This window comes from Carcharodon carcharias, chromosome 9, assembly GCF_017639515.1.
Source record: "Carcharodon carcharias isolate sCarCar2 chromosome 9, sCarCar2.pri, whole genome shotgun sequence".
Lineage (NCBI taxonomy): Eukaryota > Metazoa > Chordata > Chondrichthyes > Lamniformes > Lamnidae > Carcharodon > Carcharodon carcharias.
In genome coordinates this window covers 134926817-134952845 of record NC_054475.1, presented here as the reverse complement: position 1 = coordinate 134952845, position 26029 = coordinate 134926817, and the positions used below count along the sequence as shown (strand labels likewise).

General features: G+C 43.8%; 1 protein-coding gene across 3 annotated transcripts in view; it reads left to right on the top strand.

The window, feature by feature from the left end:
- The window catches only part of gab3 (GRB2 associated binding protein 3), a 147926-nt gene that overhangs the window by 83137 nt on the left and 38760 nt on the right, over window positions 1-26029 (top strand). For all 3 annotated transcript variants that reach the window (XM_041195976.1, XM_041195975.1, XM_041195974.1), the window contains exon 2: window positions 11108-11408. In XM_041195976.1, coding sequence (XP_041051910.1) covers window positions 11108-11408 — 301 coding nt within the window. The remainder of the gene's footprint in view (window positions 1-11107; window positions 11409-26029) is intronic.

Here is a 26029-nt window from a genome sequence, read left to right as displayed (position 1 = left end):
GAGCGAGGAACTTAAAACAATCACCGTCACTAGGGAAGAGGTGCTGGGAAAACAATTAGACCTAAAAGCTGACAAGTCCCCAGGACTTGATAGCCTGCATGCTAGGGTCTTAAAAGAAGTGGCTACAGAGATAGGAGAGGCACTGGTTATAATCTTCCAAAATTCCTTAGGTTCTGGAAGGGTCCCAGGAGATTGGAAATTAGCAAATGTACCACCTTTATTCAAGAAAGGAGGGAGACAGAGGTGAGGAAACTACTGGCCAGTTAGCCTAACATCTGTCATAGGGAAATTGCTAGAAACTGTTATTAAGGAGGCTATAGCAGGATACTTAGAAAATCGTAATGGGAACAGGCAGAGTCAACGTAGTATTTTGAAAGGACATTAACTAATTTACTAGAGTTCTTCAAGTAAGTAACAAGGAAGGCAGATAAAGGGGAATCTGTAGATTTGGCACACTTGGATTTCCAAAAGGCATTTGACAAGGTGCCACTTTAAAGGTTACCACACAAAATAAGAGTTCATGGGCTAACATATTAGCATGGATAAAGGATTGGTTAGCTAACAGAAAGCAATGAGTAGGGATAAATCAGTACTGGGGCATCAGCTATTTACAATCTATATCAATGACTTGGATGAATGTGACTAAATTTGCAAATGACACCGAGATAGGTAGGAAAGTAAATTGTAAAGAGGAGGTAAAGAATCTACAAAGGAATATAGATAGGTTAAGTGACTGGGAACAAAATTGGCAGATGGAGTAAACTGTGGGCAAATGTGAACTTGCCCACTTTGGCAGGAAGAGTAGGAAAGTAGCATACCATTTAAATGGAGAGAGATTAATGAACTCGGTTGCAAAGGGATGTGGGCGCTGGTTCATGAATCACAAATGTCAGTACGTAGATACAGCAAGTGATTAGGAAGGCAAATGGAATATTAGTGTTTATTGCAAGGGGAATGGCATATATAAGTAAGGCAGTTTTACCACCGCTGTACAGGGTCTTGTTGAGTCCACATCTGGAGTATTGTGTACAATTTTGGTCTCCTTATTTGAAAAAGGAAATAATTGCGTTAAAAACATTTCTGAGAAGGTTCACTCTACTCACTCCAGGGATAAAGGGTTTATTTCATGAAGAAAGGTTGAACAGATTGGGCTGTATCCATTGGAGGTTAGAAGAATGAGAGGTGATCTTACAGAAATGTATATAAGATCCTGAAGGAACCTGATAGGGTGGATACAGGACAATGTTTCCTTCTCTGGGGGAGTCTAGAACCAAGGGGCACTTTAAAAGAAAAATGTCTCCCACTTGAAATGGAGGTGAGGAGATTTTTTTTTTCTCTCAGAGGGTCATTTGACTGTGGAATTCTCTTCCGTAGAGATCACTCTACGGAAGGGTCATTGAATTTATTATATTAGCTGTATTCTCAATAGACAAAGGAGCCGAGGGTTATGGGAGTTGGATAGGAAAGTGGAGTCGAGACCACAATCATATCAGCCATGATCTTATCGAATGGTGGGACCTGCTCAAAGGGCTGAATGGCTCCTATGTTCCTTTCTTTTTATTCTTTCACAAAATGTGAAACCTTTACACCCTGTGTTCCTATGTGGAGCAGAAGCGCTCCTCTTAGGTCTACAACTCTCTTGACTGTCACGGCTGGCCCATGATAGTCACCCCCAACCCTTATGACATCCTTCCCCAATCTCCTGGGGAGATTTTAAAAATCACTTTATTGGCCACACCAAAATTCATACCCTTGAGATGGGTGAACTGCCTCAGGCCGCACAACAGTCAGCTCTTCCTAATAATTTAAATTTGGCATGAGATCCAACTTATGGTGAGCCTCAGGCCTCCTGGTTTTGGCACATTCTGTCTGTGTAACAATTTCCTTGACTTTAAATGTAATTTATATGTAAAAGTATTGCATAACGTTCTAGGTTGGCAAAAGTGTAAAGAAATTCTTCTTTTTCTCTACTTCTTTCTCAATACTGAAGGTGCTGGGATTATGTTGGGTTATTTGGGATTCTGTGAATACCAGTAGCCGCCCTTGCCATGTAGCCATTCTTCATGAATGAGGCTCCCATGTGAGTGGAAGATACTTGACTTTAGACCCATTACAGTTGAGTTTAAGTCTGTGCTCACCTGACACCCAAACATGTGTATTTTCCAGTTGATTAACAGTCAGGATTTGGAACCTGTACACCTCTGCTTTCCTTTTTTAAGGCACTCTTTAAAACTTTCCTTTATGACCAAGCTTTTGGTCACCTGATTTAACATATCCTTATGTGGCTCAATATCATATTTTGTTTTATAATGCTCCTGTGAAGTGCCTTGGGATGTTTTATTATATTAAAGGTGTTATTTTAAATATAAATTGTTGTTGTTGATGATTCCCTTTCCATACCACTGAGCCCTAAGGGCTATTACAGTATCCCAGCTGAGATCAACTAACTCTGCACAGCCCAGAAATGGAACCTGATACCCACTATTTCAAGACAACACTAAGTGGTATACTCCACATCCCTGACACATTACCTAGAACATCCAGGTTCTTTCCACTGATTTTGCAGTAGACCTGCAGTGGGCGAATTGGAAATATGTTCAGCAAACCATGTTGCTTGTTCCACCATGTTCCACCTATAAGTGGTGGGCTCATGCAAAACAAGTCCTGGACCATGATGCCTGTCATTTGTTCTGTTTGAACTCTGAAACTCTGGAGCTCCCTGTTAGGCCCTAACATCCAATATTCAAAGGCAGGGGCCTTTGAGGTTTATTTGCAAAAGGGCCTGTGTAGTTTTTCTCAGAGAAAGGTGGTGCACAGACCCCAACAGTTGTATCATTTCTTTGTTGTTAAAAATTAAATTTTGCAGGCAAAATGATAGCTGCCTTCTTCCAGTTCCTACTGCAACAAACCTTCTAGGTCCACTGCACAATTTTCAGGTTCCAATTTGTCACAACTTCTTTTAATTTATATGTGTTCATCAGGAATATAATATTGGAGAGTTGAAAAAAAACACATTTTCAATGATAAAGGCTCACAATTTCATAGAAACAATACTAAGTTCTTTATTATTTATATTGAGGTGCCTTTATCCCTTATAACATATAAAGTACTGCAAATAAATACAGTAGCAGAGAAATGATGCGGTCATATCAGGTTTACATCATGCTTGATGAATAATTGATTTGCAATTATTTAGAACTGACTAACATAGTATCATTACAGCTATGTGGGAATATGTACAGGACACTGAAAAGATCTTTTTTAAATGGATGCTGTTGTGGTAAAAATATGGATAGTATTGAAATTATAGTAAATGGAGAGGGACCCTGCATTGGTTGCAAAATGTGTTCAAGCCTTCAAGATCGATTTTTGACTGACTTCTGCCACAATTTATCCAGTCACGGTAAACCAGTATAAATGGCAAGGCTGCCGTCACCTAATCAGAGAAATGACCTCATATATGTATTCATTCCATTGAAGAGCTTTATAAAATACTGCTTGTTCAATTATATTATGCGTGTTAAAGTAATTCACTTGAAAATAATATAACCTTTTTTACTCAAACCGCCCGCATGTTGTGCATCAGCAAAATATAAAATATGGAAGGTTCTGGAAGTCTAAAAACAAAGTGCAATGAATTGGAAATACTCAATAAGTCAGACAGCATCTCTAGAAAAACAGAGATCTTTCAAACTTTTTCATTCATTCATGGGTTGTGGGCAATGCTGACAAGGCCAGCATTTATTACCAATCCCTAATTGCTCTTGAGAAGGTGTTGGTGAGTTGCCTTCTTGAATTGCTGCAGTCCATGTGGTAATTGCCTGGCACTTGTGTGACATGAATATAACTTGCCACTTATCAGCCCAAGCCTGAATGTTGCCCAGGGCTTGCTATATATGGACACAGACCAGCTTCAGTATCTGAGGAGCTGCAAATGGTGTTGCACGATGTGTAATCATCAGCAAGCATCCCCACTTCTGACCTTCTGCTGGAGGGAAAGTCATTGATGAAGCAGCTCAAGATGTTTGGGCCTAGGGTATTATCCTGAGGAACTCCTGAAGTGATGCCCTGGGACTGATATAGTTGACCTCCAACAACTACAACCATCTTCCTTTGTGCTAGGTATGACCATCCCTAATTGTCCTTAAGAAGGTGGTAGTGAGCTGCCTTCTTGAATCACTGCAGTCCATGCAGTGTAGGAACACCCATGGGGCAGTCAGGAAGGAAGTTCCAGGATTTTGACTTGAAGGAACAGTGAAGGAACAGCGATATAATGCCATGTCAGGATGATATGTGGCTTGGAGGGGAACTTGAAAGTGGTGATGTTCCCGTGCACCTGCTGCCCTTAGCCTTTTAGGTGGTAAAGGTCACGGGTTTGGAAGGTGCTGTCGAAGGATCTTTGGTGATTGGTGCAATGTATCTTGTAGATGGGACACACTGCTGCCATTGTGCATTGTGGTGGAGGGAGTGAGTGTTGAAGGTGGTGCATGGGGTTTCAGTCAAATGGGTTGCTTCGTCCTGGAACCTGTCAAGCTTCTTGACTGTTATTGGAACTTCATTCATCTAGGCAAGTGGAGAGTATTCCATTGCACTCCTGACATGTGCCTTGCAAACAATGGACAGGCTTTAGGGAGTCAGGAGGAGAGTTACTCACCACAGAATTCCCACCATCTGACCTGCCCTTGTAGCTGCAGTATTTATATGGCTAGCGCAGTTCAGTTTCAGGACAATGGTAATCCCCAGGATGTTGATTGTGGGGGATTCAATGATGGTAATGCCATTGAATGTCAAGAGATGATGGTTAGATTCTCTTTTGTTGGAGATGGTCATCGCCTTACATTTATGTGGCAAGAATGTTACTTGCCATTTATCAGGCTAAGCCTGAATATTGTCCAGGTCTGTTGCATTTGGATATGGACTGCTTCAGTATCAAAGGAGTCGTGAATAGGGCTGAACATTATGCAATCATCAATAACATCCCCACTTCTGACGTAACGTTGGAGGGAAGGTCACTGATGAAACAGCTGTAATGAGGTCAGGAGCTGAGTGACCCTGGCGGAACCCAAACTGAGCATCAGTGAGCAGGTTATTGCTAAGCAAGTGCCACTTGATAGCACTGCCGGTGACCCCTTCCATCACTTTACTGATGATCAAGAATAGACTGATGGAGCAGTAACTGGCCAGGTTTGATTTGTCCTGTGTTTTGTGGACAGAACATAACTGGGAAATTTTCCACATGGCCAATAGATACCAATGTCGTAGCTGGACTGGAACATTTTGGCTAATGGTCCAGCTAGTTAAAGAGCACAAATCTTCTGTACTATTGTTGGAATGGGGATATTTGTGGAGCCTCCTTCTCCTGTTAGTTGTTTATTTGTCCACCACCATTCATGACTGGATGTGACAGGACTGCAGAGCTTAGATCTGATCCGTTGGTTGAGGGATCATTGAGCTCTGCCTATTGCATGCTGCTTCGCTATTTGGCATGCAAGTAGGCCTGTGTTGTAGCTTCACCAGGTTGACACCTCATTTTCAGGTATGCCTGGTCTTGGCATGCCCTCCTGCACTCTACATTGAACCAGCATTGATTGCCCAGCTTGATGGTAATGGTATAGTGGGGATATGCCCGGCCATGAGGTCACAGATTGTGGTCGAATATAATCCTGCTGCTGATGGCCCACAGTATCTCATGGATGACCAATTTTGAGTTGCTAGATCTGTTTGAAATCTATCCCATCTAGCATGGTGGTAGTGCTACACAACACGACGGAGAGTATCCTCAATGTGAAGAAAGGGCTTCGTCTCCACAAGGACTGTGTGGTGGTCACTCCTACCAATACCGTCATGGACAGATGTATCTGCAACAGGTAGTTTGGTGAGGATGAAATCAGAAGCCCACCCATCACATTTAAATGAATAATTAAGGGTCAGTTATGCTTATCATCAAGTCAGTTGACCCTGATGATATGCTGCCCACACCATAAAACATTTGGCAGGGCAGCCGGTTGACAGAGGGTAGCCCGATTTTTTAAATCAAATGTTTAAAAGGGTGGGCAGGAAGTGGGCTGCCCTTTGCCGATTGCAGGGCAGCCCCCCCTTAGATCAAACCTCCCCTTCCTTCCTACCTGTGCTCTCCCTTAAACCCACCCACCCCTCCCGCCCCTATCCCTAACCTACCCAAACCCTCCTGGCTGAAGACCCCAGACTTACCTGCTCCAAGGGTCCATGGGCTTTGGTCTTCTTCTTCTTCTACAGTCCTATCAGTGGCCACTAATGCCTTCCTGGCACTGCTAGGACTGATGGACCTGCCGGCCAATCCAATTGGCTGGCAGCTCCAGAGGATGATACTTCCACCCCAGTGAGGGGCGGATGTCCCACTCGGCCCTCATTAGTCTGCCCCGCAGCAATTTATGGTGTGGGGTGGGTCAGCGTGGAACATGTCAATTCCATGCCAACGTTGTTTCCAGGGTGTAGGGTGGTGGACATGCCATCCATTCCCCCATATTATACAGCCCAAAGAGTATTAAAAAAAACACAAGGGAATGGGGGAGAGAAAGAGCCTGGTGCAAGAAACTGGTTGATACAAGGGTGCAGCACACCCAACAGTTGTGTTATGAAGGTTGGAGGGTGTGCCTACCCAAGTAACAATCTATTCTCATCTACCCATCTCTGGAAACTCTCAAACACACCCATCCTGCGTTGCCAGTACCCGCTGCCATAGAGATAACGGAAACTGTAGTTAAGGGTTGAAGCCATTAAAGCAAATGTTAAGGACAGAAAACTCATATTTCCCTATAAATACAAAGATTTAGCAGTGTAAAGGCTGAAAGCTGGTAGAATGGCACCGGTTTCCCAGATTCTGAATGAAAGAAGCTACAGTTTAAAAGTACCTTTAATAACCAGTTGGGTACTGTGATGGGGAACTGGAATTTCTTTTGTAGATTAATATGCAATGTTGGGTCCAGTGGCTTTCTGAGTCTGCATCTACTTTCTGCTTCTGAACAAATTCCATGCAGTCATGATGTGTACATCATTTTAGTGACCAATCTCTACCTAATTTGCATAATTGCAATGCAACTTTTTCAAACAGTTATTCTTTACACAGATTATCTTATGCTTTGGAGTTACGTCTTTATTGTTATGTTTGGTTTTTGAAAGTTTTTCACACAAAAGGTAGTCAATATGTGAAATAGATACCCAGGTGCTGTAGTGAAGGCCAAACCTTAGGACCATTTAAAGACGTTAATTACATTAATCTTGTTTTAGTTTGGATTCCAGTGTCTCGCTACGCACTTGTTGACCCCCAGCAGTTACACTGTTAAAAAGCCTTTTCCCAATAGTAAATTCATAGGGCTTAGTTTCATGGCTGCGCAGGGGTGCGTTGGCAGGTGGGGGGAGTGAGGTAAATTCGGGTGTCATTTTCAATGCCTATCCGCCCGCCCCTGCTCCTTCCGCAGTCTTTCCAGCGGCAGTAAGGGCTTGCTGAAGCCTGCCACCCATCAGCCGATTGAGGCCCTTATGTGGTCAACTAATGGCCACTTAAGGGCTGCCTCCAATCGCCATTGGCGTTTTAGCCCCAGTAGGACAATCCAGTGCCATGCATCTTGCCTGGCAAGTTTCATCAGGTGAACTGGTGGCCGGTCAAGTCAGGGTGATGCCACCTTTACAGGCCCTCTTGTGCCCAACAGAGGCCCCCAAGCTCTGCCCCCATGAACCTCCCTTTACCCCCCACCTGCTCTGTCTACCTCAAGCATCCTAACCCTTCGCCTCTCCTCACCAGGGCCTGCCTGCCTAGCACTGGTGAGACCTCAGACTTACCTCAAAGTTGGGCTCCATCGCAGAACACTTTCTTTCAGAACAGCTGCAGTCCCAGCAGTGGCCATCGCTCCTGTCGGTGCTACAAGGACCAGATAGCTGCCAACCATTTGATTGACCGGCAGCTCTCAGAGGCGGGGCCAAGCCAGTTAATAGCCTAGCAGTTGTTAAATGTCTGCAGGGTGATCCAGCCGAGCAGGGGTGAGCCAGCCAAGGGCCTTGACGGGGGTGGGAGTGGTAGCCTCTAAAATTCAGCCCACTTATTGAGTTTCTCAAGGGTCTAGGAGTCTATCACAAAGATTTAGCAGGGTAAAGGCTGAAAGCTGGCAGAATGGCACTGGTTTCTGAATGAAAGAAGCTACAGTTTAAATGTACCTTTAATAACCAGTTGGGTACTGTGATGGGGAACTGGAATTTCTTTTGTAGCTTAATATGTAATGTTGGGTCCAGTGGCTTTCTGAGTCTGCATCTACTTTCTGCTTCTGAAGAAATTCCATGCAGTCATAACGCATACATCATTTAGGTGACCATTCTCTACCTAATTTGCATATTTGCGATGCAACTTCTTCAGGCACCCAGAGATGAGAGATTCAAATGAAAGGAAATTGCGCAGTTTATGTTAAACCGCTTTTACCACATGCTTGTGTCCAAAATCATGTGACGACACTTACAAAAGAATACTGTGCTAGTCTTTCATCTATTGAAGATTTATTATAATTATATTTAATATTGATGCCTTCCCATTTGCACTATGTCCGTAATTGTAAACTTATCTATTTTCTCACATTTGTATAAGGAGAAACTATTTATTTGTAACATATAGGTAATTCTAATTTTCAAATTTTCAAAATGCCCCCTTAAGGGTCTAATCCCACCACTGCTATTGTTAACCCAGTGGCAGGCGGGGGGCTCACTGTGTGGGTAGTTCGAAGAGTAAACCCATGTCAGGGTTGCTTGCCAGTTCCTGGTGGGGGAATCCCTCATTCAAAGGCACTCGGTGCCTGATTGAAGGACCCAGCATTGGGAAGGGTGGGGGCAGATGAGAGCCACCGCCACCGCCCCCGTCCTTGCAGCCGAGCCTCTATCCCCTTCCCCGCTGTCAGTAACCCGTACCCTGGGATCCAGCAACAATTGTGGGCCTCAGGTGGGTGGCAGCTCTTCGTGGGCCCACGGGATCCTTGATTCCAGGGAAGGCCCGCTGCTCATGTCATGTGCCTGAGTGGCACTTGTTCTGGTGGTGCCTCCCTAAAAGAGGTTCTCCAGCTGGCAGGTAAGACATCAGCTGCCTTGGTTAAATACCACCCAATGTCTGCACATATGCATTTTCCAGGACGGTAGCATTCAGGAGTGAGAATCTTGGCTGATATCCCTACTGTCTGGGTTTGGGGCAACAAAGCCAATTGTAGCATCCCATCTGTTGTCCATCTAAGATCTGCCCACTCACTGCAAACTGCATTTCAGACTGGTTTGCTCTCCCAGTCTGTTTAATCATTGAGGAAAGCCGGCTCAGCTTTTGAGCTCAAATCAAACTTTTTGAATCTGCTTCTCTGTTTTAGTATTTTGCACGTCTCTACACTGCTTCTCCATTTTCTTTCCTTGTACAACCTTTTCAAAGTCTTGCACACATATTAGCAAGAAAGACTGGATAAGTCTTTTAATCCATCACCACCCACCACCCCATCTGGGACTTATCTGAGAGCACTGCTGGTGAGCCTAATGGTCCAATCCATTCCCTGATGTTGGACAAACTGCCTTTGGAGGCATAATGGGTGCTGGCAAGCTCACTTATGTTATTAAAACAAAGCTAATTTTGGGAAAGCTTCCATCTTCTATGCATGCCTATTTTGAATTCAGAAACAGGCTTAAATGAATTTCCACCTCAGTGCCTCTTGAGAAGAATGTATGTAAATGAGGACGCATTGAGCCACACATTTATCCCATACATAAAGCATACAAGATGGAGGTCTTGTGGTGGGGTGGGTAGCATCCCTGCCTCTGAGTCAGAAGCTCCAGGTTCAAGTCTCAGTCCAGGACTTGATGATCAAGGAAGATGTATTCATCATGCGACCAAGCTGGTTAAGTATCAACTTGTAAATCCTTCCAACATACACAAATGGCAAGAGGTAGGAGTAGGAGAGCTTCCTGGTCAGCCAGGAGGCAACAGATAACCACTGCAGTACCTTATCATGCATAATCAAGAGGTCCTTGGTTGCCAACACCCTCTCAGGGCATGGTACCTGAAGAAAGAGGAAGCATACAAGAAGCATTCCACATATTTCCTTTTTCCATTTGATATCGTTTGGGTGTGCACAGTATTCCTATGTATGTATATAATTTTTAAAAATTCATTAATGGGTTGTGGGTGTTGCTGGCAAGGCCAGCATTTATTGCTCCCTAATCACCCTCAGGGGCTTGTTAGGCCGTTTCAGGTGGAAGCTAAGAGTAAACCTCATTGCTGTGGATCTGAAGTGATATATAGGTCAGACTGAGTAAGAACAGCAGATTTCCTTGCCTAAAGAATATGAGTGAACTACATGGGTTTTTATAGCTCCCACAATTCATAGCTACCGTTACTGATACTAGTTTTTTATTCCAAATTTATTCAATTGATTGAATTTAAATTCCACACCATTCCATGGTGGGATTTGAACTCTTGCCTCTGGATCATTAGTCCAAGCCTCTGGATTAATAGATCAATAACATAAACTACTGTACTACCATTTCCTGTTGCAGAATATCATAGCCTAGCATCTAAACATATTCACCATATATTGTTATGATAAGCGTTTGAACTAACCCAGGTCTGTGGTGACTTAGCTCATCTCTTCTGTTATGACAGGAGCATATCTGTTTGCCTTAGTGCCCTGCTCTAGGAAGATGATATTTCAGCCAGGACTCCCACTACTAGTTGGTATCAATTGATCCCTGCCAAAGAGTGTGGACATCAGATGAGGACAGGGAACATAGGAACTGGAGTAAGCCAATAAGCCCCTCAAGTCTTCCAGCATTCAATTAGATCACACTGATCTACATCTTAATTCCATCTACCAGCCTTGGTTCTGTACTCTTACTGCACTGTAACAAGATTGAACTCTGGTTCCTCCCACTCCCAAAATAATCAAAACACAAACTGACAGTTAATATTTAGCTTCACATTAGAAGTATTACCATCAAGGTGAGGTACAGGAAAATTATTCTAGGGAGCGTCAAACCCTTCAAGAGGGGAGAAAACATTTTTATGAAACCTCTGCTGTTGCAATGATGCTCAAGTCTGACTGTTCTGTTTCTCCAGGCCTGGAGGAAGCGTTGGTTTGTGTTGCGTAGTGGTCGATTGAGTGGCAACCCCGACGTCCTTGAATACTACAAAAACCACCACTCCAAGAAACCGCTCCGCATGATAAACCTCACAGAATGTGAAAACATTGAAGCTGGATTAAAGCTCAGTAAAAAGGAATTCCAGAACAACTATGTTTTTGAAGTTAAGACTCCAGCTCGTACATTCTACTTGGTGGCTAAAACGGAGGAAGAAATGAACAGATGGGTACGACACATCAGTCTAATCTGCGGCTTTAGTTCCAGTGATGATGGAACAGGTACAAATTATAATAATCACTGTATTACCTGCCTCAATTTCCCCGGGGTGGGTGGGGGGGAGTGGGGGATGTGGGGGAGCTTCTTTGATATAATTTCTGTAACCAATATAATTTCATTGGTTACACGAACTTCATTCTCCAGTAGGCCAGAATCTGGTCTGCAGCCATCCATACTCTTTCTGGTTTCGCTGGCTGGTATCAAGAATGGTTGAACATGAGGACATGATCAAAGCACATTTGGCAGTCTACCTTCCTCGCCACAGATTCCGGTAATTAACCCTTGCGGGATTGATGTAATTCATGGAGTTTGTCTTAGGTTCAGTACAGGGATTCCTCACTTAATGTCTCAGTTGTGTTCTAGCGAAGTGTGACTTTAAGCAAAACAACATTAAATGAATCAGATTTTCCCATAAGAACTTATGTATAAAGTAGAGCTAAATTTTTTAGGACATTTCTCGTCAGAAAAAAAACATTATAAGCTGAAATACTGTACGTCCTAAATGAAATAACATTTTAAAATAAAATAAATTTAGAAATATAAATGCGAACAACTTAACACTCACTATTAATATTTGTGTAGTTTGTTCATGTAGCTCCCTAGTTTCAGAGTGACTGGGCTCCATTGGCTGTTACTAACCCTCTGAGAGGTGCATCACTGGGTGTAGCCGGTTTGATTGGTTCCTTTTCCAGCATGGATTTCAAATGTGTGTCGATAACTGTTGCAGATAGGTGATCTGAAGGGCACGGAGGAAAGGTAAGATAAAGCAGAAAAAGAAAGCTTACGACAGCCTCAAAAAGCTTAATAGTGTAGAAAGCTTAGAGAAGTATCAAAAGTATATGCCATCCTGGACGTAAACAAGGAAATTAGGAAAGCAAAGAGAGGATACAAAAAAATATTGGTAGGTGAAATCAAAGAAAACCCAAAGATGTTTCACCAGTGCATTAAGAGCAAGAGCGTAACTAAGAAAAGGGTAGGACCTTTCAGAGATGTGCATGATAACTTGTGCATTGATGCTGAAGATGGGGTAGGGTTCTCAATGAGCACTTTATCTTCACTAATGAGAGGAATAATGCAGACATTCTAGTTAAAGAGGACGAGTGTAAAATTCAGATATAATAAGCATAGTGAGAAAAGAAGTATTGGAGGTACTGACATCCTTGAAGGTGGATAAATCACCAGGGCCAGATGGATTGTATCCCAGGCTGTTAAAGGAAGCCAGGGAGGAAATAGCGGGTGCTCTGACAATCATTTTCCAATCCTCATTAGATGCAAGTTGAGGTCCCAGACATTTGGAGGTCTGCGAATTTTATACCATTATTTAAAAAGGGTGTGAGGGGGATAAGCTAGAAAATTATAGGCCAGTCAGTCTGACTTCAGTGGTGGGCAAATTATTAGAATCAATTCTGACAGACAGGATCAATTGTCACTTAGAAAGGCGTGGATTGATCGGGGTAGACAGCATGGTTTTGTTAGGGGAAGATCGTGTCTTACTAACTCAATCAAATTTTTTGAGGTAGTAACAAGGAGGATTGATGAGGGTGGTACTGTAGATATTGTCTACGAGGATTTTAGATTGGCAAGGTCCCACATGGCAGACTGGTCAGAAAAGTGAAATCCCATGGGATACGGGGAAGACGGCAAGTTGAATCCAAAATTGGCTCAGCGACAGGAAACAAAGGGTAATGGATAAAGATCGATGGATGTTTTTTGCAAATGGAAAGTGACTTCCAGTGGCATTCTACACGGCTCGGTGTTGGGGCTCTTGTTGTTTGTTGTATATATTAATGATTTGAGCTTAAGTGTGAGAGTATGGTTGGGAAATTTGCAGATGACACAAGAATTGACCGTGTAGTTGATAGTGGAGAGATAGATGTTGTCTCCGGAATTATATCAATGGTTTGATCGAGTGGGTGGAAAAGTTGCAAATGGAATTCAGTCTGGAAAAGTGTGGGGTCATCCATTTGGGGAGGACAAAGCAAGGGAATACTCAATAAATGGGAGGATAGTGAGAGGAGTTGAAGAAGTGAGAGACCTTGGAGTGCATGTGCACAGGCCCCTGAAGGTGGCAGGACAGGTGGATAAGGTGGTAAAGACACTATATGGAATGCTTTTCTTTATAGAATGAAGTATTGAATATAAAAGCAAGGATGTAATGATGGAACTGTATAAACCGCTGGTTAGGTCACAGCTGGACTTTTGTGTACTGTTCTAGAAGGACATTACAGGAAAGGCATAATTGCCCTTGGAGAGAGTACAAGGGAGATTTACAAGACTGTTGCAGGGCTTGAAAGTTGCAGCTATGAGGAAAGGTTGGATAGGCTAGGGTTGTTTTCCTTAGAACAGAGGAGGCTGAGGGGTGACCTAACTGAGGTGTTCAAAATTATGAGGGGCCTAGATAGAGCAGACAGGAAAGACTTGCTTCCTCTAGCTGAGGGGACAATTACCAGGGGGCATAGATTTAAAGTGATTGGTAGGAGGATTAGAGTAGACATGGAGAAAAACTTTTTCATCCAGAGGAAGGTGGGTGTCTGGAATTCACTGCCTAAATTGGTGGTTGAGGTTGAAATGCTCAACTCATTTAAAAGGTACCTGGATTTGCATCTGAAGTGCCAGAACCTGCAAGGCTACGGACCAGGTGCTGGAAAGTGGGATTAGAATGAGCAGCTAGTTTCTTTATTTCTCTTTTTTGGCCGGCGCAGACACGATGGGCTGATAGCCTCCTTCTGCGCCGTAGTTTTCCAAGGTTCTGTGGAGAGTGGTCAGGATACAGAGGTATGTTTTGGGTTGTATTTCCACAGTGTTTTTAGTGGTCTTGGTTGCTGGAGGAGGGGGAGACAGCTGAGGGGTATGAAGGTGGTGGGCAGAGAAGGCATTGTTATTGCATTGATAAAAGGATTTCTGTTTAATCATTTGTTGCACTTTGAGGGCTTAAACTGCCTGAGTTCCACATTGGACTCCCACTGGGGATGAGTTATTGGAAAGGTTTGATGCTCCCGCACACTACACCATTTCATTGATCCCAAAGGAGTAAAGGAAATTTACAAGACAGCATCCCAACCGCCAGGTCCGAGACATCAGGCAGTCTTGCGGCAGTGACTTGGGAACAGAACATTGGATCTCCTCTGGGTCAACAGCAGCTGTGAGCTGCTGAGGGCTATAGCAGCATCCACTGGCTGCACCTCAGCCTGGCGAAGGGACAGCAGGGAGAGCGAAACCGCTTTCTGACTGATAAACCTGCTGCGCCACAACCAACTGCTCCATGAGCCCATTCGTGTTATCCGAGCTGAAGGGTGCTGGAACCAACTTGGCCAGAGGCCAGGACTCTGGGTGGGAGGTATCTGAATCCTTCTGGTCAGACCCGTAAAAAATGCAATTATCGAGGTTGCCATTTGCAGGTGCATTGTGAGCTTACTAGTCAAGGTAAACCTAAGACCTTCAGCCTGGGATGTGCAGGCTATGGAACAGGAACTCTTTGGCAAATGACGTCATTGCGAATGTCGTGATGTTTGAAGGATATATGTTTTATCAGCTACATTATAACAAAGTGACATTGACCAAGTCAATGTTAAGTGAGGAACTGCTGAACACCTGCATGTACATGAATTTTGAGTTGACCTCCGATCCAATGAATGGCGGAGTAGGCTCAAGGGGCAGAATGGCCTACTCCTGCTCCTAATTCATACGTTCGTATATATGCAGCACACATGTGCCTTTAGTGTGTCTCTGCCCTATTCTTTCTCCATTATTCGGCAACCTCCATTAGACTTGTCTGACATTGTGAATACAGCGTAGTTATGGCTGTGGAAATGCTTTATTGTCAGTGAAACTCTAGAGCTGTGATTTTTCCGGCCCCACTCGCCATCGCGATCGTCCGGTCCCATCAAAAGTCAATGGACTTTTGGCCGGGTCGATGCATCTCCCACGGTGGGTCCCACCACGGCAAGGCCAGAAAATCTTGGCCTAGGATCGAAAGAGGTTAAGTATCTGAATGCTGCCAAAATGCCTAAGGATGAAGTTGATTATCTAGGATCCTAGTGGACTTGGTATTCAATATGTCCACCCACTGCAGAACAGCAAACAAATAAAATGCTACCAAACCTGCAGAGTATAGTCAGAGGAGATCTTGACGAAATTGTGTGGTGTTTTTGGTTAGACCGTACGTTTAGTACTGTATCCTAATCACCATAAATACAAACGAAACATTGAAACCGCTCAAGGAAGGACCATGAAGCTGATCCCTTGTGAGAGAGATTTGAATTATGAGAAAAACCTGGAGAAACTTAGGGCGGGGTTTTCCCGCTCCGCCCACTGCTGGGATCATCCAGTCCCACCGAAAGTCGATGGATTTTTGGCCGGGCCGCTGAGTTTCCCGCGGCGGGTCCCTCCAGGACGTGGTCGGAAAATCCTGGCCTTAGGCTTTTAAGAGGAAATGAGTGAAGGGTGCATTATAGAGATGTATCGGATTTTGAACAGTATGGAAGTGGCAAATCGGAAAAATGAATTCAAATTAAATTGCAAGTGAAGGGATACATGTTCAAACTAGCAAAAGGCAGATTTAGGATTAATGTCAGTAAGTTCTTCAAATGAAGAGTGATCACATGTGACATGAACTTATGGGTAGCAAAGTGGAGATGAAAATTCTGAAATCATATATAAAACCGATATACCATGACGGGCTGAGTGGCAGGTGGATCTTTAGGATGTACCTACCAAGAGGGCTGAATGTTCTTCCTCATCTGTATTTATCTTGTAATCCTGTGAGGGCCATAATTTGACCATTATGCAAAGGAAACTAATCTTTCTACATCCCCACACTGAGTCCAATTATGATGAACATTCCTGGATTATTCTATCAGGTCAGATTTCAGAGAAGCTCACATTGTTAGGAGTAATTTTTTGACACGATAGAAGCATCTCTCCAGGCTTAGACATTTCAAGTCACTTCTTTTGTAATTGTAGATAGCAGTCGTGCAATTTATTCCACCCTGATAATTACAGTTCTTCCTACTTATTCCGACATTTCAGGAACTGTACTAATTTTGTCAAAATAAGCAGTTTGCTTTGAATTTATCTAAAAATGACCAGCGAATCATGAATCATTAGCTCAAGACCCCATCCTTAATGTTTTTGTGATTCACATAGATCAAAGTAACATTATTTAATAAAGAAAATTCTAATTGTTGAAAATAGTAATTGTAAAAGTTAAATTATAAATTGTAGAAAATAGATGTGAACTTTACAGGAAAGTTCCAATAGCCAGCTCTGATCAGTTCCCATTGCTCTGCTCTGATTAGATATTGATACTATTGCTTTTGTTGCCTGGGATGTGGCTGACCCTTGACCCCTGTGTGAAGCTATCCCCCTGGTGAATGCTGGTTGCTTCCACTGACCCTGCTCTGCTGACTAACCAGCCTATTTCCAGTACCTCCATCACCACTGGCAGTCAGCCTGCCACAAGCTCTTCGTCTCCTGCACCCTGAGTTCCAAAACCAACCAGGCAGTAGGTATCCACCAGGGTACCACTTACCCAGGTGTTGGGGCCTTTCAGCATGAAAAAGTATGAGCAGAATTTACAAATATAGAGACATTGGCAGGGAAGGAATGATGGAGAAGCTCTGTCAACATAAGCAATAAATGAAATAAGCCATTAATGCTGTTAGAGGCTTGAAATGTTTGTCAGCTGAAGTGAGCCAGGGTTTATGTTGCTATCAACATGATGAGTAGTTCTTGGTATTAATGTGCTAAGATAAGACTGGGACATTCCTTTTTTTTTGTAAACATAAGCGAGATGTTTAATCTAAGGAAAGGTATACTATTGTTGCTGCAGTTCTTTTCTGTTTTTACTTGATGGAGAAAGCCACCAAACTTATTTCTCTTCCTGGTCAGCTAAATAAAGCAGAGCGATAATGACCAGTAACCTCTGCCCCTGCAGGAGGCTAGGAAGGAGACGGACAAGCCTGAAATATATATGTAAATGAAAAATAAAAACTAAACAAAAGGAGTTGGAGAAGGCAGGAAGATTGAGTTGGAAAACAGCAGACCCATCTCCTTTAAAAAGGCCCTGCCCACCATTTTTTTTGTTCTGGGGAGGCAGGGGTGCGATGGAGTCGGGCCAACTGCTTCTGGAGGCAGGCCTAAATCAAATTGTTCTCAATCTTGGTGAGATATTTGACCCTGAGATGATGTTCTAAGGCAGTAACAGAGGCAGGCGGGTGGCCAGGCTGGCAGGCCTGCCCCTTTTTGCTGGGACATTGGCCCAGGTTTAATGATGAATGTCAGGCCCTCAAAGCCTCAACCTCCTCACATCCCCACCCAACCCCAATGCCCCCTCCATGCTACCTCATAGCCCCATATGGACATGTACCCTCATGCCCTTCGTGTGCCACCACCCACCCACCCACCGCCCCCCCCCCCCCCACCCCCACAACTCCCTGCCCATTTATCATCTATTATAGCCACTCACCCACTATCCACTCATGGGCAGAACCCAGGAGCCATGTCTTTGAAATGGATATGAAAAAAAACTTCTAACCATCTAGTCGAGTTGTCATCCAAACACATTTCATACTGAAAAAATTCCCGTTCAAAAAAGTCATTTAAAAAATGTTACATCTTTTCAAGTGGTCAATCAGTCGTGAGAGCAAACAAACATCTGTTCAGAAACCACAAGAAAGGCAGATAATCCTTTGATAATGTTTTAAAATTGTCAAACTGTCTGCACAGTGCCCTGCTGAAGTAAGTGGCTCTGTAGATTTTGAAACTCAACCAAGTATTCATAATGGCCTCTGTTGTCAAAACAAACCATTACAGCTCCTGACAATGAGGCCTGTTGAAATTGTAAAAACGGATGACCAAGGGCTGCAAATTATATCCCTCCACTGGGCGTGGCATCAGCAGAGGAGCATGCAAAATAGGGTGGGTGCCTGCTCCATCATCTTCCCACCCACCCCTGAGCTCAGCCCCCATAGACGGCATATTTTTAAATAGGTAATCAAGGTCAATTAGGATTGTTACCAAGCCAGCTGGTCCTGATGTTACGCTGCCCGTGCTATAAAACATTTGGCGCGGGCAGTCAGGTGGGAGCAGGCAGCCTGATTTTTAAAATAATTTTGTCAAAGGGCAGGAAGGATTGGGGCACTCTATCTTCGGGGACTAATCTTTGTGGATTGGGGGGTCAGGCCCCTGAAGAGGGAACCTCCCCTTTCTTCCCGCCCGCCTGCAGCCTTAAACTCAGCCTCCACACCCTCTCGCCCCTCACCCTAGCCTACTCAAACCCTCTCTGCCCATGTCCAAACTAAAACAAGATTAATGTAATTAATGTAATTACATTCTACAACATTGCTGAGCAATAGTTTTTTACTTGGGAGAAGATACACAGAAGTGAGCCATGGAGAACAAAATATTGCTCGTAAGGTTCCTTAAACCCGGATTTGATTCTTGGCCTCTCTGAGTTGGATGGCCTCAGCCAGGGTAATACTGAGATTTCTGCAATTGTTCTCAGGGCATTTGAGCTAAAGTGGGAAAAAAAACACTAATGTTTTTGAATATTAACCAGTGACTCCTACAAAATGGGCTTGTGCGGAAAGTATGGAGCTCAGCTATTGTGCCCTCTGTGCTCAAAGAGGCTCCTGACACTGACTCTGTAAGGTAGAGATGAAGATGTTGTGAAGTTCCAAAGGGTCAGAGGTGCTTGTGAAACTGTAACCCAAAAAAAGTCAAGAAAATTGGCAACAAAGATAATTTTAAAATAATATAACTACAAATAATCATTGAGTAATATTTCAAACCTTGAAACCCTCATTAGTTTAACAAAATACACCAAAGATAGCAGGTCAGGGCCTTCTTCCTCCTCCTCTTGCAGCCCCAGCAGCAACCACTAACATGCTCTTGACACTGCTAGGACTGATGGAGCAGCCGGCCAGTCAAATTGGCCAGCAGTTCCAGAGTGAGGGACTGCCACGCAGTGAGGAGTCAAAGTCCCACACTACTCTTCTTTCACCTGCCCACAGTTGCTGGGCAGGCCGGTGTGGAGAGGGTTGGCTTCACGCTGACTTTGCCCCTGGGAGGGGGTGAACCATCCACTTCCTGCACCCCCCCCCCCCAACCAAACCCCCGGCCCTTCTATTATTCAGCCCTATGTTTCTTTTAAGATCTCCTGTCCATCAATGCAGTCCATTAGCATGAGTTTGTCTTTCTTTTCCAAGGGGTTACTGTAGACCATATTTTTATATATTTATATGGCTGTGGAGATTTTAATCATTTCAGATCATAACATTGAGGGCCAGATTTTCCCCATGGAGGCAGTAAGCTCAAGTCGAGGAATCTCCCAAATCAGAAAATCCAACTCTGTGGATACAACCCCAACACGTACAATATTCACTCTGGTGGAACAGGGCAGGGGTGTGGCTGAATCAGGCCTGCTGCTTCCAGAGGCCATTCAGAGGTGGCCATGGAGGCCGGTAGGTTCTGAGGCAGGCTGGTTAGAAGTTCTGCCTTGCTTCTCTGATACTTCAACCCAGTTTTATAAAAGGCTTTTAGGCCCGCTAGCCATCACCTCTCACCCCTCATGTTCCATCCACCCCCCCAATGCCACCCTCCAATCCACTTCATACCACCGTGCCACCCTTGCCACCTGAATGCCATCTCACAACCCCATGCTACCCAGCATGTACTGCAGGCAGATCTCAGGATCCATGTACAGATGAAGAAAAATTAAACTTATAAAAATCTAATGGAGGTCTCACTCATAGATATTTGATAACGGAAAATAACTCTACTTTAATGCCGGGGTATTACAGGTAAAACTGATGAGTTAAGGGTGAGGATTGACACGTGAAATTGTGGTATAGTATCCATCACAGAGACGTGGTTGAGGGAGGGGCAGAATTGGCAGCTCAACATTCTGTGATATATAATCTTCAGGTGAGGCAGGGGAGGGGGTAAAAGAGGAGGAGGCATTGCATTATTGGTTAAGGAGCCAGTTACTGCAGTGAGGAGAGATGATATCTTGGAGGGGGCATTGAATGAAGCTTTGTGGGCAAAGTTTAGGAATAAAAAAGGGGCAGCTACATTGTTAGGTGTTTATTATAGACTCCCAGATAGTCAGCAGGAAATTGAGGAGCAAATATGTGCACAATTTGCGGAGGTGTGTAAAAACAATAACAATAGGGTAATTATATTAGGTGATTTCAACTTTCCCAATATTAATTGGGATAGACATAGTGTTAAGGGCTTCGATGGAATGGATTTCTTGAAATGTATACTGGAGAACTTTTTAGGTCAATATGTAGAGGGTCGAACAAGGGGCGGCGCAGTGCTGGACCTAATTCTGGGGATTGAAGCCGGACAGGTGGCTGAGGTGGTGGTGGGGAAGCATTTTAGTGATAGTGACCACAACATGGTACAATTTAAGCTTGTTATGGACAAAGAAATAGACAAGTTGCAAGCAAATGTTTTGGATTGGGGGAGAGCGGATTTTAGTAAAATAAGGCAGGACCTGACCAAGGTAGACTGGGAACAGCTACTTGTGGGGAAATCTACAGAGGAACAGTGGTGGGTGGGGGCCGTGTTGGGGGGGGGGTCTTCCAAAAAGGGAATGGGGAGGGTACAGGCTCAACATGTTCCCTCAAGGGTGATAGCGAGGAGTAACAAGCCCAGAGAACCATGGATAACCAGAGATATTCAGGATACGATGAGAAGGAAAAGAGAGGCTTTTAGCAGGTACAAGGGAAACAAATCAGCGGAGGCATTAGTGGAGTACAGACAGTGCAGGGTGGAGCTTAAGAAAGCAACTAGGAGAGCAAAGAGGGGATATGAGAAAGCTCTGGCTGGTAAAAGTAGGGAAAATCCCAAGATATTCTGTAAGTGTATCAATGGGAAGAGGATAACCAGGGAAAGAGTCGGCCCCTTTAGGGACCAAGGGGGCAATCTAAGGGTGTCCCCAGAGGACATTGGTAGAGTGTTGAACGAATACTCCAGTATTCACCCAAGAGAATGAGGATGAAGGTATGGAACTCAAGGAGAGAGATTGCGAGGTTCTTGAGCAAATTGATGTAGGGAGTGGCATGGTATTGGACGTGTTGGCAGGCTTAAAATTGGACAGGTCTCCAGGTCTGGATGATTTGTGTCCCAGACTGCTGAGGGAGGCAAGAGAGGAGATCGCAGGGACTCTGACCCAAATTGTTAATTCCTCTCTGGCCACGGGGGAGGTGCTAGAGGACTGGAGAACAGCTAATGTGGTTCCGCTATTTAAGAAGGGTTGTAGAGATAAGCCAGGGAATTACAAACCAGTGAGAATCACGTCAGTGGTAGGGAGACTATTGGAGAAAATTCTGAAGGCGAGAATCTATCTCCACTTGGAGAGGTAAGGTTTGATCAGGGATAGGCAGCATGGCTTTGTCAGAGGGAGGTCGTGCCTAACAAATCTGATTGAATTTTTTGAGGAGGTGACCACGTGTGTAGTTGAGGGTAGTGTGTAGAGTGTGTAGATGAATTGATGTAGTTTTTATGGATTTCAGCAAAGCCTTTGACAAGGTCCCACATGAGAGACTTATAAAGAAGGCAAATGCACATGGATACAGGGTAATTTGTTAAGGTGGATTCAAAATTGTCTTAGTTATAGGAGACAGAGGGTGATGACAGAAGGATGCTTTAGTTACTGGAAGCCAGTGTCCAGTGGCGTACCAAAGAGATCTGTGCTGGGTCCCCTATTATTAATCATTTATATAAACAACATAGATGACTATGTGGGAGGTAGGATTAGTCAGTTTGCGGGTGGCACAAAGATTGGCCGGGTGGTTGACAGTGAGGTTGAGTTTCTTCGGCTACAGGAAAATATAGACAGGATGGTCAAATGGGCAGATAAGCGGCAGATGGAATTTAACCCTGAAAAGTGTGAGGTGTTACACTTTGGAAGGAGTAATAAGGAAGTAGGAAGTTCTGAGGAACAAAGGGACCTTGGCGTGTGTGTCCATAGATCTCTGAAGGTGGAGGGGCATGTCAGTGGGGTGGTGAAAAAGACATATGGGACACTTGCCTTTATCAATCGAGGCATAGATTACAAAAGTAGGGAGATCATGTTGGAGTTGTATAGAACCTTGGTGAAGCCACAGCTGGAGTACTGTGTGCAGTTCTGGTCGCCACATTATAGGAAGGATGTGGTGCACTGGAGGGGGTGCAGAGGAGATTCACCAGGATGTTGCCTGGGATGAAACATTTAAGTTATGAAGAGAGTTTGGATAGACTTGGATTGTTTTCGTTGGAGCAGAGAAGACTGAGGGGCGACCTAATCAAGGTGTACAAGATTATGAGGGCATGGACAGGGTGGATAGGGAGCAGCTGTTCCCCTTAGTTGAAGGGTCAGTCACGAGGGGACATAAGTTCAAGGTGAGGGGCAGGAGGTTCAGGGGGTATGTGAGGAAAATTTTTTTTACCCAGAGGGTAGTGATGGTCTGGAATGTACTGCCTGGGAGGGTGGTGGAGGCGGGTTGCCTCACAACCTTTAAAAAGTACCTAGATGAGCATTTGGCACATCATAACATTCAAGGCTATGGGCCAAGTGCTGGTAAAAGGGATTAGGTAGGTAGCTCAGTTGTTTCTCACGTGTCGGTGCAGACTCGATGGACCGAAGGGCCTCTTCTGCACTGTGTGATTCTGTGAACTCTTCTTTCATGAAACCCATCCAAAGATTTTAAAGCTCTGAAGTGGTCAATCTGTTATAAAAACAGGTTAAGACCCGTGTAACAGTGAAAATGGGATCTGTGTGAACTCAACGCTGCTTTCAAAAGATCCTGCTGAGTTGTGGTTTACCACCTGTGTAATTCACACCCCACCCCACCCCTTCCTGCCAGCAAAGATAGGATTTGTCAGAAATGTGGACATGACCTCCGCTTCTGGGTCTCGCCAGCTATTTTTAAAGGCCTCAAGAGTTAGCCCGGCTCTGTGCAAATCTGGCCCTTAGAGTTCTCATGTAGTTTTTTTTCAGTTTTGAATGCATAATAGCACTTTTCCCAATGGGGAAAAAAGGACTCTAACGCACCTCAATGCTTAGAAAATGCTGATCAATGTGATGGTTAACTTACCTTTGCAGGACAGTATCCAATAATAAATCACTACAGTAAAAACGCATCTAACTTACAGAACAGCATCTAACTATTGAAACTGAAAGACTAGAATTTGTTTTGTATTTCAAGCCAGTCATTCAAAGAATTCCAAGGGCAGGTGGCTGTTTCTTTTGGTTGCCCTTGTGGTTCATGATTCTTCAGAGATGCCGTGAACCAAGTCTACTTATGAAAGAGGCCCGACTCCCTGAAAATCGCGTGGGGGTGATGGGGAGGTGGGGGAGTGTTGGTGGTGGGGCAAGTTTGGACTACCCACCCCTACAATGGAGCCGGCAAGGACAGGAGTACTGTCTGCATGGTGGATTGCCCACATCCTCATCCCATGCCCATAAAAATTGCCAGGAATGGAAACGAGGGCGGGAATCTTGAAATCGAGTCCTGCCTGCCATTTTTAAAGGGCTCCTGAGTCTTGGCGAAAATTCAGACCAATGTTTTCAAATATAAAGTACAATGACATAAATCACATCAAAATGGACCATTTTGTGTCTTGCGTGTCATTATTCCGACAAAACAATCCATGATTTTCTGCTTCTTTTTCCTTCCCAGCAGAAACAAACATACTTGTTAAGCTTGTTTTTCATGATTAGTGTAATCCATTTTCTAAAATTGATAATACCATTTCTTTTGACCAGGCTGATGTACATTTTTGCAAAGTCCAAACCTGCCTAACATTTCAATAATATTCTTGTACCTGGGAAGTTTCTCCTGACACTTCTCCCAAAAACCTTGGACAGGATAAAAGAACGTTTTGGCAAATGGTAGGGAATCACTCTTTCTTGCCTCTCTCACACCTACTCAACTTACTGTATATTCTGGAAAGTTTGCTATTGTAACTCTCTAAGCTTTGTTTTTTTTGTTCTTTCTAAACAACAACTATTCCATCCTACATTCTCTTCTCCTCCCTACAGCATCAGTGTTGAAACAACTCTGTAACTCATTCCTTCCTAGGCCTCCAAACTGTTGGCTCTTCACCTTCCTGATTTCTTCTTGCTCTTAAAATCTTTAGGTTTTCTAAAATCCAAGCTTGCTGTTACTCATTCATTATTTCTTGATTGATCTTATTTTCTTTAACCTTGATTGTGTCTTGCATTTTTAAAAATTCTTTCATGGGATGTGGGTGTTGCTGGCTAGGCCAACATTCATTGCCCATCTCTAAATACCCTTGAGAACCGAATGGCTTGCTGGGCCATTTCAGAGGGCAGCTAAGAGTCAACCACTTTGCTGTGGGCCTGGAGTCACATGGAGGCCCAGACCAGATAAGGATGGCAGATTTCCTTCTCTAAAGGGCAAAAGTGAACCAGAGGGGCTTTTATGACAATCAGCAATGGCTTGGGTCACCATTAGGCTATTAATTCCAGATTTTTATTGAATTCAAATTTCACCATCTGCAGTGGTGGGATTCAAACCCAGGCCCCCAGAGCATTATCCTGAGTCACTGAAATACTAGTCCAGTGAGAATACCGCTATGCCATAGCCTCCCCAAAATTTTTATTTTTATTTTTTAGACAGTCTGTACTTGGGTTTCTCAATAGAAAATTACTGAAATCACAAACCAACTAAATCTCCTTCACATTTGAAGATGCATATATTTGTGGTGTATTGTTCTATAGGTAACCCACCTAGGTCCCCATTCTATAGTGTAAATCTAAACAATAGGTCTTAGTAGGTTTCTGAACTGTGAAAGGCATCACAGCAAAACCCACATCTGCAGTTGCCCAATACCATTTCCATTAAATGCCACTGGATAGGAACCACGCACACAAGTTCCTAGGCTGACTTTCTGGTCAGCAGATCAAGTGCTACAATTGGCTTCAGCATCCTGGACTAAAAACTGGAAAAAAATAACCAGGATTTCTGTTCCTGATTACCATCCAGTGACAACTGGTGTAAGATGCATATGTGTGTTTTTGGTGAGGACAGGATGAAGCTCAAATGTGATGCCTGTCATAATTGAATAGTCTGGGCTTTACTGCTAGTCATACACATGAAGAGAGACGACTTCTGTGAGCCAGCAAAATGTGCCTGATGGATTGAGAAGCCCAACAACAGGCAGTACATTCAAGAGAGGAAGATAAAAAGAAATTTACCTTGATCACCCTGTGTTGTTTTCAGCTCTAGGGTACTATCTGTCCACGGTTTCGAAGTCATGAGGAAAGGTTTAGCCCTGTACTGGCATCTGGACCATCAAAAGGAATACTGTCTCTTCTAAGATGACACAGTCCATCATCCAGTCCAGAGTATGTTTCATGGCAGCTGGCGGCACAAAGAAACCCATTTAGGTCACAGTTATGATAAAAGAAATCCTTTATTACTGCCCTATAACACTGCTCAGTAGCTGGTTGACACATTAGTAAGGGTCCCTTGGAACTCAATATAGACAGTATCTTGTTTGTTAAGAGCCTAAGGTCAAATAGGGAAAGCATCACAGGTTCGATACTGCTGTGCATAGAAATGCAAACGATTTTTTTCTCTCGTAAATGGCTTACATTTGAGATTTTTTT